Source organism: Eucyclogobius newberryi, unplaced genomic scaffold (assembly GCF_026437365.1).
Source record: "Eucyclogobius newberryi isolate DKJ021-1_F unplaced genomic scaffold, fEucNew1.0.hap1 SCAF_6, whole genome shotgun sequence".
NCBI classification, from domain to species: domain Eukaryota; kingdom Metazoa; phylum Chordata; class Actinopteri; order Gobiiformes; family Gobiidae; genus Eucyclogobius; species Eucyclogobius newberryi.
In genome coordinates, this window is record NW_027316278.1 from 29115293 (window position 1) to 29136028 (window position 20736).

The 20736-nt window shown below is 40.9% G+C and overlaps 1 protein-coding gene across 1 annotated transcript in view; it reads left to right on the forward strand.

Moving 5' to 3' along the window:
- LOC140347394 (dmX-like protein 1) overlaps nt 1–20736 on the forward strand; it is a 52141-nt gene that overhangs the window by 27250 nt on the left and 4155 nt on the right. The window contains exons 35-50 of the mRNA XM_072433827.1: nt 291–548; nt 1394–1605; nt 3450–3595; nt 3699–3784; nt 4170–4365; nt 5065–5182; nt 5561–5623; nt 6517–6603; nt 7247–7365; nt 8068–8215; nt 10349–10409; nt 11392–11519; nt 14627–14704; nt 15175–15266; nt 16923–16975; nt 17262–17479. Coding sequence (XP_072289928.1) covers nt 291–548; nt 1394–1605; nt 3450–3595; nt 3699–3784; nt 4170–4365; nt 5065–5182; nt 5561–5623; nt 6517–6603; nt 7247–7365; nt 8068–8215; nt 10349–10409; nt 11392–11519; nt 14627–14704; nt 15175–15266; nt 16923–16975; nt 17262–17479 — 2063 coding nt within the window. The remainder of the gene's footprint in view (nt 1–290; nt 549–1393; nt 1606–3449; nt 3596–3698; nt 3785–4169; nt 4366–5064; nt 5183–5560; nt 5624–6516; nt 6604–7246; nt 7366–8067; nt 8216–10348; nt 10410–11391; nt 11520–14626; nt 14705–15174; nt 15267–16922; nt 16976–17261; nt 17480–20736) is intronic.

Genomic DNA, 20736 nt, shown 5'->3' on the forward strand with positions numbered 1-20736 from the left:
TTTTGACAAATATAGAATTTTCTGACTTGTGTTGCATTAACATCAAATTTGCAATGTATGTTTTGCTAGAAGTATTAATATTTGAGAGACTGAAATATGCATGCAACATAATACAATAATCACATTTCTGAAGTTGTTTGAGGAGGTCTAACTACATGTAGGTCCAACTATATATAAAATGGGATTGTGATTAATTAGGGCCCTAGTAGAAAGCTCAAAAAAGTCAAGTTTGTCCTTCTGTTTTTCTAAATCTCTCCCGTCCGTCCTCCCCTGTGATCTCGTCCCCTCAGGAATCGCCTCTTTAATCCGCTTGTTGACCTCGGCGGGAGAGGAGAGCCAGCCCGGCCTCTCCGTGCTGCTCTGCGAGATCCTCACAGCCGTGTATCTGAGTCTGTTTGTTCACGGCATGTCCACTCACTCCAGCAACGAGCTCTACCACATCATGACCCACCCGCTCAACAGCCAGCTCTGGGTCACCGTGTTCGGAGGAGGAGCGCGGACCCCGGTGCGAGACAAAACCAGCAGCCCCGCCAGGACCCCCCCGACTGGTTAGTACACTGTAAAAAAGGAAGATCTGCACGAGCTAAATGAATGAATTCAGAAAGGCAATCTTGATTTGAGCAGGTTTGACTTATTCACACTTTATCAACGTGTGCAGGAAATTACAGTGTGGAGTGAATCAATAATGATTACAGTGAAAGGCATTTAAGAGGTGTGGTATGGAAGTTATTTTTTCAGGTAGTTGATCTAGAAATAAAAATGTTCACACCTAAAACCAGTATCTATCAGTGCAGTAATAGCACCTAAGTTCACAAAGTAAGGCTAGGTTTGGTTAGTTTAAATGCTCTAGTTGCTCTGACTTTGCAGTTAAGTGCCTCCCGGTGTTGGGCGCTTTTAAAGGTGACCCAGGAGCTAAATGAATCAGGTTTGCTAAATTAATTGGCCTCTCCTCGGGGTCATTGAGAAATCCATCAGCCGATTCGTGGGATCGCTGTTTCTCACACGGCACCTTCTCAGTCTAACTCTGCTGAGAATATGACTCTTTTGTGACTCTTTTGTGCATTTTACACCGAAAAAAGAAAGCTTTATTTAGGTTGTCAAAACACATGACTGTAGACTAACCCAGGGCACCATACAAACAGGTCTCATACTCCAACATGTTTACTGATGAAAGTATGATGTAGAGGAAGCCTTAGATGCACATCCATAGCTCTTGATTTGTTGATGTAGCTGCCATATCTAATAACTAACAAAATAGTTTATCTTTTCGAAAGTCCTCAAAGCGGTCCACGTAACCAGAAGTTGAAACTCATGAATTGTGTCCATCTCAAAATAAAAACATAAGAATCTGTGTGGCAGAACATTTAAAATGGCATGCGTCTTTGTTTCGTAGCTTCTCCAGGTATCGACGGCTCCGAGCGGAAGTCCAGGCGCTTTAGATTCCTGTCGTCATCACGCAGCGGTTCAAAAGAAGAGTCTTCAATGGAGAGAGAAGGACCTCCCAGCCCCATGTTCGTGCCTGTGGTGGAGAGGGAAGCAGCATCTATCTTTAAGGAGCAGTTTGTCCCGCCAGAGCTCAGCATTTGGGATTATTTCATTGCCAAGGTAACTGTAAATAGTTATTTTTGCACTGTTTACTGCTACATTTGAAATGGTCTGCGTTCACAATATATATTAGATTAATTAAGTCGGGAAGTAAAAGTTAAAATTTGATCAAATATAGGCTCATGAACACAAATACTTGCTTGTCAAAATTAAATTAAACCCCTTAAAAAGTATTAAAACATCTTCATCACAACTGTATGGATAATTGTTAGAAGATGTATTTTAGTCTAACATTGAACTATTTTGCATCATGCACGGCACGCACATAAATATCACCTCTAAAAAGTAGATGGTGGTCGTTCTTGTACAGTGCAGTTTTCCCTGTGGCAGCGTCTGAACCATGTGGATTACAATAACATTGTCTGGAAATGTAGGGAGAGAAGTTATTCATGTTGTGTCACGGTGCTGTAAAAACTTGGCTTTTCTTTTCACTAGCATTCAACATGTGATAACGAGCACATTATCACATTTGAGGTTTTAGTAGACTTTAAAAGGCAGTGTGCTGTCATTTGTCTTTATATGTCCCATTATAAACAGGGGAATGACCCTTTTGTGCATAATAATTAGGCTGCAGATTAGCACATTGGGTTGTTGTCATTTGCTTTGGTGTAATAAAAAAAAGCTTAAGTGAAGAGACAAACCAGACCTCAGCTTGACAGAGGAGATGTTTTGCTCTTGGCTAAACGTTTCAACTCGTTAATGACGTGAAATAAAGCAGATTAATCAATCAAAAGCCTAATTAGTGGTCAAAACAGCAGCTTGCAGACATTTAGGTTTTACTGTCTACAATAGGCAGGAATGAGACCTAGGCTACATTGACCAGAACTTTAGTGCTATTATTAGAATGAGGAGTGTAAAGAACAGCCCAACATCTTATATTTAAAATGTGTCTTTGGTGGAGGTTCTTGACCCCTCGCCAAGAATGTTTAATAGTATGGCATATCACCATAAAAACACCTGTCATTGACAAAAGTGTGATAGCCAACATTCCAGGCAAAGCAATAACAATAAAATTCAATTGGATTGAACAGGATTTGTCCTTTCTATATTCTGCTCCAGGCTCCACAGAAGTCTGCACAGCTCTGCAGTGTTTTCACCGAAATATAGAACTATTTTACAAAAGAGTACATTAGGTGCATGGCATGAGAATAATAGGTTTAGTTCAAAATGTACTAAAAGCTACCAAAAGCCATGATGTTATCCTTAAACTTTGTAAAAATGACTCATTAAACGGGAAATGTGACCTGTTTTTTACAACAACAAATGTGTGGACTACTAGCTTTAGGGGCGTTTAATCGTTTTATGGTGTTCAGGTTGATTATTACTTAAAGTTCCGATAAAGTCTTCATTTTTAAAAAAGGTCTTAAAAAGCCTTAAAAATGTATTACATTTTTCTTCAGGCTCCCTGCATATACCCTGATGAATGTGATGTTTTATTGAGTTTTGGTCAGAGGGGCCGATGGGGCAGATGAACAGCCTGGCCTCTGTCACTCTGCCCCAGGGCAGGTGTGGCTACAAATGTAACTTACACCCCTGAATGCGTCAAGTGCTTTTGGTGTCTTGAAAGGTGCTATAAATCTAATTATTGATTATAGATATTATCATAGATGCTAGAATTGTTAAAATATTGCTAATCTCTTATTGACTCCTTATCTCTTATCCTTGTCTTTTCACTATGAAAAATGCCATCGCCTTTAGATAATATAATGACAAATATATCACCTCTAGTTTGTGTTGGCAGAGATGTTGAACAGTTTCAGATGACTGGTGTCAAAGATGTTGAGATGAGCTCAGCCTGTTTTATAACGGTGGATAATCATTGTTCTGTCTGTATTCTTTCTTAGCCGTTGTTGCCAACATACGAAAACCGAATCGAATATGACTCTGAGGCGAGTGAAGGAAGTGAGGATGACGACGAAGATGAAGACTACAAAGATGTGTTTGACCCAAACTCGCCACAAAGGGAGCACTCCAACAATAATTCATACAGGTAATAATCAGACATGCACTTACAACCATCATCATAACTTATGTGCAAGTCTGTCCCTGACTGTAAAATACGATGCATTTTTAATTCCTTTTTGTCTTTTCAGTTGGTGTCTGATGCGTCTTGCCATGGTTCAGTTGGTGCTGGTTAACCTCAAGTCCTTTTATCCCATTGCCGGATATGATTTACTAGGTGACATTTCTATACGCACAGCCTGATTAGCCAGAACAATACATCTAATATCGTAGTGTTGCCATGATGATTTATGTTTTATAACAACAACAACAAAAACAACAACAACAACAACAGCATTTCAGAAGATGGAAACGTGAAATGCTAGAATAAAACAAGAAATTGTATGGGCTTCAGAACACGTTTGTAGATGTGTAAACTACAGGTTAGCAGGTTTTATATACAATATTTTTATTTGCAGAAGACATTATGTTATCTTAAATATTTGCTGTGCCATTTGAAAATTGTGATATCAACATGATTCATTTTCTTAGTTTCCCATTCCACTGTATTTTCCGTCTGTTGAGAGAATCATAAGTCTTTCCTGTCTGTTCCATTCTTCCAGACCTCCCTGTGGCGTCCCCTCTGTGCCACGCTGTGCTGAAGATGCTGCAGCGCTGGGAGCAGGTACTGCAGAAGAGGCTGGAGCTCTTTGGTGGGCCCCCTTCCAAATACATCTCCACTCACCTCCTGGATGAAACGCCTGGCCCAGCACTTCTCAGGCACAAAGCCCTGTTTGAACCCACCAACACACCATTCAGGTATTACACCGAGTAAATGGAATCCTCCTCCTTGAACCGACACCTTAACGTGGCTACAAGCCCCTCGTAGGGTCTCCTAAGGCAAACGGTCCTAGGTGACGGGTCAGACCAGGCGCGGTTCTGGGTAGAGGGAAGCCTGGGAGTCTCTGCTTAGACTGCTGCCCCCGCTACCTGGCCCCGGATAAGTGGAAGAAGAAGATGGATAATGTAATCAGACAGATTAAACATCAAACGATGCACAGATTCTAATATTTCATAAGAAGTGTAACAAACTCAAATTATCAAATCATTTAACCATGTCAGCTTTTGTCACTCATATTGGGAAAATCAACCAAAAGCTTTTACTCAAGTAAAGATATTCGTTGTCACTTCATTCACTATCCACTGCACTGGTCTGACTATGAGCTGGCTCTGAATCTTTCCCAGCCCAAATGCACCAAGGCTAACATGGTTTAAGGAACAAAATTCAGAGCTGGCCACGCCCGGCAAAATAGCATGTTATAATCGATAAACAGTAATTGATTTGAATATGTTTATTTCATATCTGAGGACATGGGTAGTAATGTGAATGAAACATTGACATATTTAAGATAATTCTCCACTAGAAAAGCTGCACAGTGCACCTTTTAAATGTGTCAGCAATTGTCAAATACAATTTCATCTAGGAATGTTTTTAATTTATTTATTGTTCTTTTTCAGATCGAGTCGTCATTCGACACTGCCAGTAAAACGTTTGTGGCAGTTTTTAGTGAAACAAGAAGAAGTGCAAGAGACTTTTATTCGCAACATCTTCACCAAAAAGCGTGACCCAAATGAGGTAAGCCATGAATGTGATTGTGTTTGCGTATCCAAAGAGTACAGTAGCTCCCTGAGTGATTCCCACTTAATTACATATTAACTAGTGTGCGTTCCCCTGCACACCCCTGTAATTACTGCCTGTTAAATTGCATCCATATTGTCACCACATTCCCCTTAATGCATTTGTCAACTGTTAGCATGGCCTGATTACTGCTTTTAACGATATCATAATGCTCTGATCCATGTAAAATGATGCAGCTTATTTGATTAACAGCACATCCATTTTTGTGTGTTTGACTGCATGGTTCACCACTGTCGTCGTTGTTGTTTGTGTTGTTGTTGTTGCTGAATGTTTTGTGTGTCTCCCTCTGCCTTGTGTCGTTTCCCCAATCATTAGTCAATTGAGGACCAAACTGACTTAGTGAAATATTCAGGAATGGACGAAAACGGGACAAATCAGGTAATGTTAATTCAGATTTACAGTTGTTTCTTTGATGTGAAAATTGTGCCGTAGTTTTCAATCTGTGTCTAAATTAGTTTGTTAATCTTTGGTAATTCACAACAAAAATACTCTTGGAGTCTTGTTGCTCCTCAGTTTTACTTGAGTGTTGACACTGAACTGTAACAGTGGATTTAAGAAGTTATGAGCCCTCCAAGTTCTTGATTTTGTTTGATATTAATCTTACATGGAACTGGCTAAATATTGATGAGAACTTGAAGCTAAATGGCCCTTTACATGTTTGCTTGGTGGAGTTTTCTAATCTTCTGACTCTGTGTGAGCTGCCACATTGTAGCGCCTCTATTTGGCTCAGTGTTAATTAAGCCAGTCTCTCGGAGGACTTGCTATGAAGCTGAATAGCTTCTGATTAATGGCCCCAGTACTGTCGCAGTGAATCTGCGCTCTACAGGGATTATGAGCTCGGCAAATAGCAAACCACCATATTTAGACTTGTGCAAGTCAAATTTTATTTTATTCCATCTGACAGAAAAAGACATGGTCTTTTCCTCTTGAATAAATGCAATGAAGACTTTAATTTGATCTCAAAGGATGTCTGTCTCGTTTAAAGAGGCTTTGGTGCCTAAATGTAACATATATACACTGTGCATCGCTCTGCCACGTCTCCCAGAGGAGCAGTGTGCTACTGTCTGTGCCCATGGCTTAGGCTCTGCTCAGAACTAATGGCACTAACCCAGTTATCCAATCCATGCACTCAGCATCACTAAGGAGTATCGGTATGTACATTCACATAGGATAAATCTTTGTAGAGTCAGGATTACTTGAGGCCATTTAGTTCTATTCTCCCTGGAAGAAGAAAAGCTGAATATATTCATTCCATTATATTTGTGCTTCAGGCGGAGTCAGACAGGGCCTTCCCTGGTGGAAAAGCACGAATCATCCACAAGGAATCTGACATCATCACAGCATTTGCCATTAATAAGGTAAACTTATGACTTATTCTAATATCACTTTAAATGGCACACTTTTGTGTATGACACATCTTCATATACTGCAGTTATCACCCTTGCAAATGTCTTTGCAGTTTTTAGAATAGATTTTGAAGCTTCGTTCCACTGCACAGGACAGAGCTTTTGCTCCATATCCTGCCTCTTTGATGTTTGCAGACCCTCGTAGTCTTTGTTATAGACTCCACACTGTCACTTGAAAAGTCATGTTCACTTCAACAGCCATCAAAAGACTGTACACTTTAAGTTGAGCTTGTCGCATCTTCCCACTTCAGTCGTAATCTATTGTTTGTGAACAGTATCCTACGCCGAGGATAGAGGTGGGAGATAAGTCTGTAGGTTTGCTAAATTAGAATATCAAGTATAATCTGTGATTTAAAAAGGTCTGCAAAAGGAGCTGATTAAAAATAAACAAACTTGCTGTACAATCATTATGATTACTTTTATTTAGTTTTTATTTGGTTTTAGTCAGCAAAAATATGACATTGACAAAAACTATGACGAAATATTTTGGTGACGAAATGAACAGTGACTGATATTTGATATTTTTGTCAGTCACATTTTTGCACTTTGAAAATAATACATTTTTGCTTTATAATGACTTTCATTTTTCTCACAGGCAAACCGCAACTGTTTAGTCATGGCCTCCACCCATGACATTCAAGAGCTCGATGTGTCATCCATCTTGGCTACACAGATCATGACGTGGATCGATGATGATGATGCTGAAGCCAAAGGGTGAGCGACTGAGCATACACGTTTGTATACTATATATATACTGTCAAAAAGCTGCAAAAAGAGTTGTTTAGTAAATAAAGATGTAAAGTTATATTTCTGCACTGTTGTGCAAACTGGACCCTCAACCAATACAACAGACATGTTTTAGCAGATTTCAGATGGATTGCCTGTCATCTGAATATTGTCATCAGGATGTTGAGAAAAATATTGATGTATTGTTTTCTGCCAATATTGCCTCCCTCCATCTGTACTTTCCGTTAGCTCAGTAAAGTTCATCCAGGGTACCATCTACCTGACCTTTTCACCCTTTCCACCAGTGCGGCTAAATTGAGTGTGGGTGTGAAACATGCAATTGGTGCTCGGCTGGTTGTGTAGGTGGCATATACTCAGAGTTGTTCAGCTTTTTCTCTTGTTGAGCTGCATAACAATCAGAGGCTGGTTAGAGAAGACAAAAATCATACTCAAGTACCAACACTGCAGAATAATATCACTCATATAAGGGTAAACATATTTGGCACAAAGGCCACCTAAATTTCCAAACGTTCTATGTACTATGTAACTTAAATTTGATATAAATATTGCAATTACATTGGATGAACCAGATGCATTGTGTCACCACCCTTTGCTTGGTCGGGACCACCTTTGCTGGAGGATTTTTACCTATTGTGCTTGTTTTGGGTTTGAAATGTTGTTTGTTTTTAGTGTCAGTGGAGATGAGTTCCTGGTGGTCCATGCACGTGATGACTTTGCGGCGCTTCATGGGACCACTCCGTACACCCACAGTAGCCCTGGAACACCCATAAACATGCCCTGGTTAGGAGGTGTGCAGACAGGACGAGGAGCTGCTGTGGTGAGTGCTCTTGAGAAGAAAGCAGATTTTACAAAATAAATTGAATTATAATAATTTAATTTTTGCACTTTACAGTACGGTAATGCCATTTGATCACATTTTAATCAAGATTGAGATCCAGTCATTTCTTGTTCTCAGATTGTTATGATCAGCTTGGATCTTTTTAATCGAGAGAATCGTGCATGTGTGTATGAGTCTTGTACAGACTCTTTATAATCGTTTATCATTCTAATTGTCCAGTATAAATCGCACCAGCCAGACAATCCATATATAAGTCGCACTGGAGTACAAGCATTTTTGGGGGGAAATGTATTTGATGCAATCTCAGACCAAGAACAGACATTTCATCTTGAAATGCAATTTAAAATAATAACAGATGAGAGAACATGATGAATATGTGTACGTATGCTAACGCTAACACCTTCAGCTACATGACGCACAGACAGAACTGTGGTAAGTGTCTGGTATGTTAACGTAACATATTAACAGTTATTCAGATAACTATAGCATAAAGAACATGCTAACAAGTTTACCAAAGCATCAGTTTTACCCCAAATCACTAAATCCACTGAATTCTTCTTCCTCAGTGTCACTTCTAAACAACTCCACAAACTCCGGAGGTAGAGGAAGTGCAGATTCTTCTGCATCGCTTTGAGCCTAGAGCGCCCTCTTGTGGTTGTCAGTGTAAAAATAATCAACATGTGAAATGCGGGTGCCAGTGCGAAAATAACAAATAATGTCACATATAAGTTGCTCTGGACTATAAATCACACCCCGGCCAAAACTATGAAAAAAGGTGCGATTTATAGTCCGGAATATACGCGGTAATAACCATCCTTTTAGTTGCCATGCTTTTAGTATGTTTTCTCCAGCCGATTATCATACCATCATTGTGCTGTAAAGTGCTGCGATTTAATTATTAAGTCGGTAACATGAATTAACTTCTACTTGAATGAATATTTGAGAACAAGATTACATTTGCATACCATGTCTTGGCTCTGTCTCGGGGTAATGGTTGCTTTTCAAAAATGTAACAATCTAGTTTCCCATAGTGCCGTTTTCATCTAGCAAATATTTGTATAATTCTATACTTAGTTCTATGGGATTAGTTTATGTTGTCGCTTAACATTTGCTCTCATTTACTCTCGGGGCCAAGACCTCAAAGCAGTTTAAATAGCTTTAATTAATTATTCATTTTTATCTTTAGGTTTGCCAAGAGCGTTATGACTGCTCATTCGGCGAGCTCTTTATTTATTATTTTACACTTTATTTTCTGCAAATAGAGACTTGCATATTAAACACTATGTAACTTTTCTGGTGGAGTGTCTGCCTTCTGCTCAGCTCCATGGAGACGTTGTTACTTATCCATCTTGCATTTTAAAACTAGACCTGATTTTTGGTGCTGCCCGTTGGTCGAGTGGTTAAGGCACAGCACGTGTATGTCAGTGTCGTGAGTACGAATCCTGACCCCGACAATTTACTGCATGCCCTCCCTTCTCTCTCATCGCCCATTTACACTGTCCTTTTCCGCTCTAATAAAGCCTACGGGCTAGGAAATCTCTTGTTTTTATTGCTTCCTAGTGTGAGATTTTTTTTAGAATTTACTTTTGGGAGGTTATTTTCGATACCAATATTTGATACTAGGAGGTATTTTACATAAATATATGTACAAAGGTTTTCAAATAGAATCTAAATGACAAACGGAAAACCTGGCTGACATAGATGGACTGTCCAAAATCCTGCTTTTTTGAGACAAAACAATGAAGAAATTGCCCTAAGTGCTGCATGATGAAATGTAAAATAATTGATGCGATGTAATGATAAAAAATTATATTACCGGTATACAAAGAATTCCCAATCATCCTGGGGCCATTTTCAGAGAATGTAACCATGACATGATGCAGTTGTTGATTGTCATATTATTGTTGGCCAACATTACCATCGCAGTATCTTTGTTATCCATTCTGTAATGTTGTCGTTTTGAAACAACAGTGAAATGTAATTCTTCTCAGGTTACATTCATATTGTTTTAACTGCTGAGTTGAGATAAGCTTATGAAACACTGTAGCTTTGTGCTTCTTTATATATATCATATTTTGAAATAACAACAAATATCTGCTCTTCTGCCTCCAGATGATCAAGAGAAACATCAACAATGTGAGAAGAATGACCTCTCATCCCACGCTGCCCTACTGTAAGTCTCATTCAGTCTAAACAAGGTCTGTCTCTTAAAAGTGTAGATTCTAATATTTACATAGTGCATAGGCAATAGTGCACGATTACATAAAGTGTGATTATGTTTTTGGTGATATAATATTATGTTAATCATAGTTTTACACCATGCACCTGCATTTATGAAGTAGCAAGTTCTAATAGTTGTGGGGAAAGAAGTACTTTGTTGCTCAAGTAAAATATAGCTACAGGGGCAAAAAATACTGACGTAAAAGTATCCGAAATCATAAAAGTAATAAAGTGCATATTTGAAAATGTACTTTAGGAGTCAAAGGGATAGTCACATAGATTTTGATAATTATTAAAGCGCCAAACTGTAATCGTGATAAAGAATTGTGCTGCTTATTGGGCATCAGAAGGAGTTTTCCTGTTCATTTATATAACCTATTTTTGTTTGCTCAAACCCGGGAAAAATTAAGGTGAGATGTCACCATAAACATGGTCAAAATTGCCCTCCGTGAATTCATGTAAAAGTGAGGTTTTCTATGTCTACGTGTGACGAGCTGGCCCCTAAGGCTCAAAGTCGCTGGGATAGGCTCCAGTCACCCGCGACCCCCAACGGGAACAAGCGGTTAAAGATGAATGAGCTGTCTAAAATGTCATATCAGATGCACTTAAAATTCTGGGGATTTTGTTGTTATTCCCTCTTTCTGATGTTGATGTTTTAAGGCAAGGCTGAGCGCACACAATCTTGTACCCCTGTGTTTCGGAGTGTGGGGAGGGAGCCGAGAGCTACTTGGGTGGAAAAAGGGCCCAGTGGGTTATAATAAGAGGGCTGCCGAAGCCTGTGTGAAATAAACCATGTCCTCAATCAATTATACAGCAGTTGGATTTTGGAGCAGAGAAAAGCCAAAACCTCGTGTTGGGAGTTGGGACCAGGCTGCAATCTGTTCAGAGAGACTTGTGTGTAAAGTGATTTTTCTTTTTCTGCTTTTCCCTCTCAGATTTGACTGGTGCACAAGACGGCAGCGTGAGGATGTTTGAGTGGGGTCATTCTCAACAGATTATCTGCTTTCGGAGTCCAGGAAACTCAAGAGTCACTCGCATACGATTCAGCCACCAGGGAAACAAGGTTGGTATCCAGGCCAGCAAGTTTGCATTGATTGCAGTCTTTATTTTATTTATAACTAATGAAACGTTACATTATATGTTATAGTTATATTACGATTAGAGAAAACAGCAACAAAAGTAGTTGAAGAGCAGTACCCAGCGTCAGTTATCTTAAATAATATAGGAATTGCGACATTCACAAATCTCACGTTAGCAAACGGCAGATTTATAACAAAAATAAAAAATAATATGGATTCGTGATGCTGCTGATTCCACGTGGATCACCAATTAAGAAATAAACAGTGCACAGTTTGTGTTTCGGTGAATAAAGGAATTATCAGAGCAATGGCGTCTTAAATGAAGGAGAATAACAATGACATGCATGAATCACTCTAAATACAACCTCAAGAGACTCCACTCCAAGATGGCGCCGCTGAAGGCTGCCTCGGCGTTTTGTCTGTTTTTGTTAGTTAATTGTGTGTCTGCGTGCTCTTACACCTGTGAAGAGCTCCTATCCATCAGGACCACAAATCCTACGAATACAGTTCATTTTTTTTAGCATCGGCTGCAGAAATGGCTATTATTTTGGCTAAAATCGTGAGATGCTGCAAAAGAGGAAGGCGCGCTAGTGCGCTCGTGCGGCTGAGGAAGCGAGGCACACTTACGCCCTTACCTGGGATTTTCCTCTCCAACCTGAACTCACTACCCAACAAAGTGGACGAACTGGCGTTGCTGATGAGACGAAACCAAGACCTTTCTTCTTCCCGTATTGTGTTTTACGGAGAGACGTGGCTCAGCGAATCCGTCCCGGACTGCGCCATGGAGCTGGAGGGATTCCAAATTCTCCGAGCTGAGAGCTCTCACCGGAAAACAACGTTGCGGCGGGGTCTGTTTCTACATTAACAACGCCCGGTCTTCAGATGTGACAGTGATCTCCAAATACTGCTCTTCTGATCTGGAATATCTCTTCATCAACTGCAAACCATTCCACTCGCTACGTGAGTTTGCCTCATTCATCCTGGCTGCTGTTTACAACTCGCCGAGCGCGCAGGAGGCAGAGCGCGTGCTCGCGGACCAGGTTCTGAGCGTGGAGCGGACTTCCCCAGACTCCTTGTTTATTATCTTGGGCGATTTTAACAAGGGGAATCTCAGCCACGAACTACCAAAATAAAGACAGTTTATTAAAGTCCCGACTAGAGAGCAGAACACGCTGGATCACTGCTACGCAACAGTCAGCAACGCCTTCCACGCCGTGGCCCGGGCCACGCTGGGCTCGTCGGACCACGCCATGGTTCACCTGATCCCCACATACAGATACCCTGCAGCATCTGGACTCCCTGGGAACCTATGCCAGGATCCTGTTTGTGGACTTCAGCTCTGCATTCAACACCATCCTCCCTGCTCTGCTCCAGGACAAGCTCTCCCAGCTCAATGTGCCTGACTTCACCTGCAGGTGGATCACTGACTTCCTGACGGATCAGAGGCAGTGCGTGCGGCTGGGGAAGAATGTCTCAGACACGACTATCAGCACAGGAGCTCCACAGGGCTGTGTACTTTCTCCCCTGCTCTTCTCTTTGCACAAAACTGCTGCACCTTCAGCCACGACTCTGTAAAACTAATTAAGTTTGCGGATGACACCACCCTCATCGGGCTCATCCCGGACGGGGATGAGTCTGTCTACAGGAGGAGGTGGTCCGGCTGGTGTCCTGGTGCAGCGGTAACAACTTGGAGCTCAACACCCAGAAAACAGTGGAGATGATCGTGGACTTCAGGAAAGTCAAAGCCCCCCCTCACCATCTCAGACTCCCCCATCTCCACTGTGGACTCCCTCCGCTTTCTCTGTATCATCATCACCCGGGATCTCAGGTGGGAGCTCACCATCAGCTCCCTCATCAAGAAGGCCCAGCAGAGGATGTATTTCCTGCTGCAGCTGAGTAAAGCCAATCTGACAGCGGAGATGATGGTGCAGTTCTACACGACCATCATTGAGTCCATCCTCACCTCCTCCATCACCATGTGGTACACTGGAGGGACAAACAGAGACTACAGCGCATTGTGCGCTCTGCTGAGAAGGTGATCGGCCGCGGACTTCCATCTCTGCAGGACCTGTACGTCTCCAGGGCTCTGGCACGTGCAGGTCGGATCACAGGCCCTTCTCACTCTGGACACGGACTATTTGAGCCACTCTCCTCAGGCAGGAGGCCACTCCCCTCAGGCAGGAGGCCACTCCCCTCAGGCAGGAGGCCACTCCCCTCAGGCAGGAGACTACGGTCCATCCGGACCAGAACCTCCCGTCACAAGAACTGTTTCTTTCCTTCTGCCGTTGGACTCAGGAACACTGCCTAAGCACCTTGCACTCACTGCACTGTTCACTTCTTAATGCACTGCATATTTTATTTATGTACATGTAATGTCTATTTCTAACCTTATTTTAACTATACTTATTTTGTATATATCTGGTAGCTGTTCATTGTTCATTGTTTTGTTTGTTTCACAAACAAGTTCCTATGTTTGTGAATTTTGTTCATTGACAAATGGCAATAAACCTTATTCTGACTCTGATTCTGATTCTGAAGTGGGTACATGAGAAGGGAAGACAAAAATTAGATTTGGCTTAATATGTCCCCTTTAAATTGAGTGTTACGTCATGTAACTACAGTTCTATGAGTCCTGGACAACTGCCAGAAGGCAGTCAGAAGGGATGAAATAGAACTCACATTGCATATGAAGAGCAGCAGTTGAAGTTGAAGGAGCATATTTGCAGAGGGAGAGTTTCTGAACATCCTGTACTAAAAAGTTGAGTTGACTAAAGAGTTGACTCACCACCAGGCAATGTTATGTAAAGCCCTCCACAACACACTATATGCTTTTAAAGACTGACTAGGCCGTCTCTGTGGGGGGTATTTTTTAATTTTGGCTCTTCCATACTCGCTCAGTGGGGCACGCTGGTAATTGTTTATTCCAAGGTTCCCCTGCCATATTTCATGAAACAGGTTCAATGTGTAGTCCCTTAATACTAGATGCTGAGGTTATTTCACTTGGCTACGAAAAGCACTCTCAGAAATAGTCTCATAAGAACTTGAAGAACTTTTACTTTTATTGAAAGCTTTTTGCTCCTCTCTCTTACAGTTTGGTATTGTGGACGCAGATGGGGCTTTGAGCCTGTGGCAAACGAACACCAGTGGAGTGGCACCCAAACCGTATCTGGTGAACAAATACACTTTTGTACAATATGTTTTGACTAAACCGCTCTTTTGTTTTCCCTGCATCCTTTCTCTCTGCACTTGTCTGTCATTTCCATTGTGTCACTGCTACTTAAAGGCAATAGCTGTAATACACAAGTGAGTTAGCGCTCTTACTTAGGACGCATCATGTCATAGAGAGCTCCTTTGGGTTTTATTGCAAACTAGTTTTAGTCATAGGATCTGGCAACCAAAAGAGAGGAGCTCCTTCTGCTTTCCAATTCAATTATTGGAACAACAACAAAACACAAAATACAAACATAACCCTCTTGTATGCCACGTTAACAGTTTTTCAATTACAAGTGTTATCAATTAGATAGATTAGATGTCTGATTTGAACACGCACTCTCCATATCTGAGAACGCACATATGCAATGAAAGCAAATTAATTGAACAAAAGCCTGCCTGAATAAAATGTTTGTGTCTCCGATCCAGACGCAGCAGTGCCACAACAAAACGGCCAACGACTTTGTCTTCGTGGGCTCCTCGTCGCTCATCGCTACGGCTGGACTTTCCACAGACAACAGGTACACGCCTCTTCTGCCTGAGGATGTGAGACAATCATGCTATTCCGATATGTCTAAATACATTTTATTCAAATATTTAGTTTGTAACGAGCATAGATATGTTTATCATCGGCTCGACAAACGACAGCAACCAGCAAAACTCGGCGCATAAAATACTAAAAATACTTTACTTGGCCTGCGATGAAGTGTCGCAAGGTTTTAGCACAAACTGACTGAAATTATAATGTTGGCTCTACTTCACGTCTAAAGAGAGGCAGCGTTTTCTTTTTCCAGATGTATCTCAGTAGTAGTTTTGCAAAATGTAAAGTGTAGGGAAATCGGACACGGCTAGAATGATCTTTCCCTCATGTTTATTCTTGATTGGACTGTGCACTTCTCCTGCTGTAAAGAACCTCTTGCTGTTTGGCTGTAAAATAAGCAACAGTTGGAAATGTTTCAGCTTTTCAACTCTATTGTTCTAATTTATTATTATTTTTTTTTATTATTATTTATTTATTATGTTTTTTTATTATTATTATTATTTTTTTGATCCGATTCCGATACGAGTCCAGATCGGATACTTTCGTAACACATTAAAAAAAATACCCAAATGCAACATAAACAGGTTGTCCCCAGTTTTATTTTATTTCTTAACACTTTAACAGTGCACCTTTTTTTTGAGCTAGCTTGAATAATAAATCATTGTGCAAAATTTGAATTAGATAAAAATAGCAGCTCAACTAATACCCAGCAGGCATGAAAACAAATAAGCAAAGTACGTATTAAATGAAAGTGCAACAGTGTCATAAAGTAAGGCCAGTAATTTGCTTTTCAGAACTGCACTCTTAATTCTCTTCTGGCTTAAATAATAAAATGTATGTTTTTCTTGATGAAATCCGTCTGAATGTCGAGTCGAGAGTAAGCCAGGGGCGAGTGTTTGAAGTGACCAATAATCTTCTTCGCGGTAGCCACGGTGTATGCGCGACACAGCCCACACTCCGCCCCCCTGTCTCATCCATAGCTTTCTTCATATTAGCAGCGTTATTGTGCAAAATTCGACCTGTTGCTTGTCGATGCCCCGGTTATTGAGCATTTTTTCCTTAATCTGTTAGATGCGCTCTGCTGTGTGGGATCCGCGGATCGCACGGCGCAAAACAAAACTAAAGTTTACCGTGTGGGCTTTACGGAATTAAAATGTCATGATCCATTCATCCGTTATTCGGAGGTGAGAGACTTCTACTGCGGTATTCATGTCTAATAATAAGCTTGAAATGTATAGCGCTGATCTAACTTATAAGAGTAACATTTATATCCGATCACTGATCGGGATGCAACATCCGATTTTGATCGAGTCTGAAACTACGTTATCGGGCCCGATTTCCGATCACGTGATCGGATTGGGACATCCCTAATTTTTATTATTATTAATGTTCATTCAGTTCATATTCAGAGGCAGTACGCTACTTCAGCCACAGCTGGCCTGACAGAAGAGAAGCTTCCATAGGGATTCTGAACGTTATAATGTAAAGCGAACCCTCGTCCTCGTGTTCTCTCCTCCCCCGACACACGCCGCTGCTAATTGGACAAGACTCCGCTCCACTGAACTGCAGCCGCCACCCGCAGGTGAACGTGTCGTGGGGATTTCATGTGTTAATCCAATCTCTATTGTCTCTGCAGGAACGTGTGTCTGTGGGACACTCTGGTCACACCTGCCAACAGCCTCGTCCACGGTAAGGCTCCATTACTGCCATTTCCTCACAGGAACACATTGTGTGGTTGGAGGATTTTGAATGAGCAATGTTTTTGGAGGGGAATTTTGTCTGCAAACTCGAATCCAAGAAGATGTTGACTTGTGTGCCAGTTCTTGTTTCATCATTCATCATTGATTAGTCAGAATTTAACCAGATCAATCATAAAATGACAATCAAATCAGGGTCAAAACAATTGCAGTAAAAAAACACATAAAGTCCTAAGATGTTCTCCTACAGCCCGTCTCCTCTGTCTGTGCTCTTGTAGCTTTCTGCTGCCACGACTCCGGGGCCACGGTGCTGTGTGTGGCCCCCCGGCAGGAACTGCTCATCACCGGGGGGAGAAGGGGCTGGGTCAGTGTCCTGGAGCTATCGCACAGGCACCAGAGGCAGAGCTTCCTGGCCCACGACTCGCCGGTCAAAGCCCTCGCCCTGGACCCCACCGAGGACTGCTTCATCAGCGGATCCTCCGAGGGCAACATCAAGGTATGATCGGGCCAATCAACTGTCGCTCTGTTCAATTACTGAAATGCTATAGTTAGAGGTGGGAGATGTGTCAAAAAAACCTGATAATATTGCATATGTTGTATTGGAAATATTGAGGCTGTCCTTTGTAATTAAATCGGTTTAAAACGACAGAAACGTAAAGTATAATCTTCCAAACCAGGTGAAAGTTCTGCACTTTTGTGGTTAATTTTATGGTCCATTCACATTTTGCACAACACTTGAACCTCAGACATTTTACAGGCACATTTTAACACATTCTCGATGCTAAACATGTCTGTATCGTTACTGAGATAATGCGCACACACACTGAATTCTCGTCTTTTAATCAAAAATACACGTAATTAGCTTCAGGTCTGTATGATTGTTCTGCCCCTTTAAACTTCATTGTTATTTTCTTCCATACTTTACCAGGGAGATCAGTTGAGAAGCAGCACAAAGCAACACAATCATTCAACCATCAATCATGAAAACATTTGTAGGAAAAAGGTGTTAAAAACCTGGAGCGAAGCCACTTTTCTAATCTGCAATATTTGTAATAAATGAAATTAGGTCTCTACAGGTAAATGTTGACACTATGGAAGTCATCTTTATTTCATTTGAGATCCAAATAATCCACAGCCCTCGTCTCATTGTGCTAAATCAAGACTAATTTAAAGCTTTTAGTGTCATGTCATTTCCTAACACACTGAGTGCTGGCTGCATATTAAAGAGCAGAAAACACTTCTACTTTTGAAAGCATGTTTACGTTTCCCCTCGTCACTAACTTTGACGTTTGAGTCGTCTGTTTTGACCTGCGTTCGAGGTTTTTTCACCACTCTGAGCTGCAGCTTAACTTGGTCCGGCAACACGGCACCAAGACTTTTCTGTTACTGTATTTTCCGGATTATAAATTGCACCGGAAAGTACGATAACGAACGTGTCATAGCATATTCAAGATTAAAAAGCAGCAAGTCGATACTCTTTCCACTCCTTTACTAGACTCATTCCAAACCATACTTTTCTTTAAATATAGATTTTGTTTTAAGATAATTTAACCTGTTACATAATTTAACCTGTGCAGTTTAATCTGCTTCTCCTTCCATGTTTTCTCTGCTCGATGCTAATGATTTAAACCTTCTCGAATACATTGATGTTGCACACTTCAAATATGAGGCTCAAAGTGTATTTTCATTGTTATTTATTTCTACCTGTAACAAAGACAAACATTTGTCAATGTCCATGTCATGCTCTCTGTTGTTACAGGAAGCAGTTTTACTTTTACAATGTACAATAGCTCAAAATAATCATAAAATAACAAAATATAATATACATAAACAAATTTGTGACAGACATGTGTGTTTGTTCTCTTAGAACGTTTTTAGATTAAGCAAAAGTGTCATTCTTAACTCTCCTGGTGATCCCCTTTGTTTCGATTAGCATTTTAGCATACTTATGTTAGCATAGCACAAAGTTACAATAAAACAACCAGGCTTCAACTTCATAATCTTACAGACAATTTCGGCCTAAACTGTCCCTCTATTGCCTTATTCATGTTCACAGTTCCCATATAAACATTTGTTTTACCACTTTACCTGTAACAAAGACAAACATTTGTCAATGTCCATGTCATGCTCTCTGTTGTTACAGGAAACAGTTTTACTTTGAGCAGACGCCCCAGATACGGAGATAATAGAGCTCCCCTTGTGGTGTGGCATAGGAACTACACTAATGCAAATCAAAGCGAATTGAACACAGTCTGTCTTTCTAAAACAAAAATGATATTAAATCAATTATAACATGAAATAAAATACATTTCGGGGGGTGCCCTATTTGCTATGAGATGAGAAGCCACTCACTGCATCAAGGATTAAATACCGTGTAACAGCTGAAAGATCATCACCCATGCAGCAGTTCTCCAGTAGATAAGATAAGATAAGATATTCCTTTATTGTCCCACATGGGGAAATTTCATTGGTGCAACGCAGGAGGCTCAGACCTACTGTATTTACTTCAAAATTAATCCAAATTGCGACTTTTTCTCGGTCAGAGAGTGTAGGATTTGCAGTGTTTTAGCGACTGACTAAGCATAGATTCTCTCCTTCACAATCGAAGTAGTATTAGGTTGATTTTTGACAAAACATCTTCATACCTGGCTCCACCTTCATGTCACTGTAGTGTAGAATATGTCCTTTCCAGAGCACCCAAGTGTCACTCTGTCCCCGTCACGTCTCTGAGCTGACTTTGTTTATTTTCAACACTCACTTTCTCCAGGAAAAACAATGAGGTTTCTCCAGAAGTGATGACCGCAGATTGAATTATGCGACCGAGGCGGGGGTTTATAATTTAGAGAAAGGATTAAAGTGAACAGCTCGTGTAGACCATATATATCTTCTCCTGCTTGAGTGTAATGGGTCAGGTGCAAATAGCGGCTGCAGTGGTTGGCAAAACAAAGCTCTAGTGCTGCTAGTTTGTTTGCAATCAAATTCAAGTAGCACGAGTCGCAAATGGCATATTTATATATTTCTGTACTGTAGGCTTTGATGTCCTCTACAGATAAGTTAATGTCCTCGTCTCCGTGGGATCTGCTTCTGTGGTTTAGACATCTACAAACATGCGATTCCTGTATTAGTTTAGCTCTCTGTATTTCAGCTCTGTCTACCCATGAATGGCATTTACTGGAAGTATTCTGGTTGAGAGAAACTGTACACTCATGTAATTATCCATACTGAAAGCAAAGCAATGTAGTTTATTCTATCCAATGCAGTGAAGAAAGTTGTAAAGAGCGTTACATAGGAGAGACTAAACAGCCACTGCACAAGAGGCTCTATCAGCACAGAAGAAATACAAGTTCAGGTGCATCTTCATCTTGAAGCCTCTAATCACTCGTTTGAAGACAGAGAGGTGAAGATTTTAAGCAGGGAGAAAAGATGGTTTGAAAGAGGAGTTAAGGAGGCTATTTTTGTTTAAAAAAGAAAAGAAAAAAATGGACCTTCTTTAAACAGAAATGGAGGGTTAAGATCCAATCTTCCTGTAATCTATAATGGAATATTGCAACCCTGGAGAGGTAGAGGTCCAGGAAATTTAGATGCTAATCAGGTCCTCGGGGTGAGTGAGCCAGGGTCTCACAAAGACAAAGGGGAGACTAATAACCCATTAAAGGGCTGATGAAACAAAGAGGGTAAGTTTCTGTTAAAACAAAACAAAAATTCTACGGTAGGAAGGCTCCGCCCGATGGGCTGGACTTACCACAGAATAGA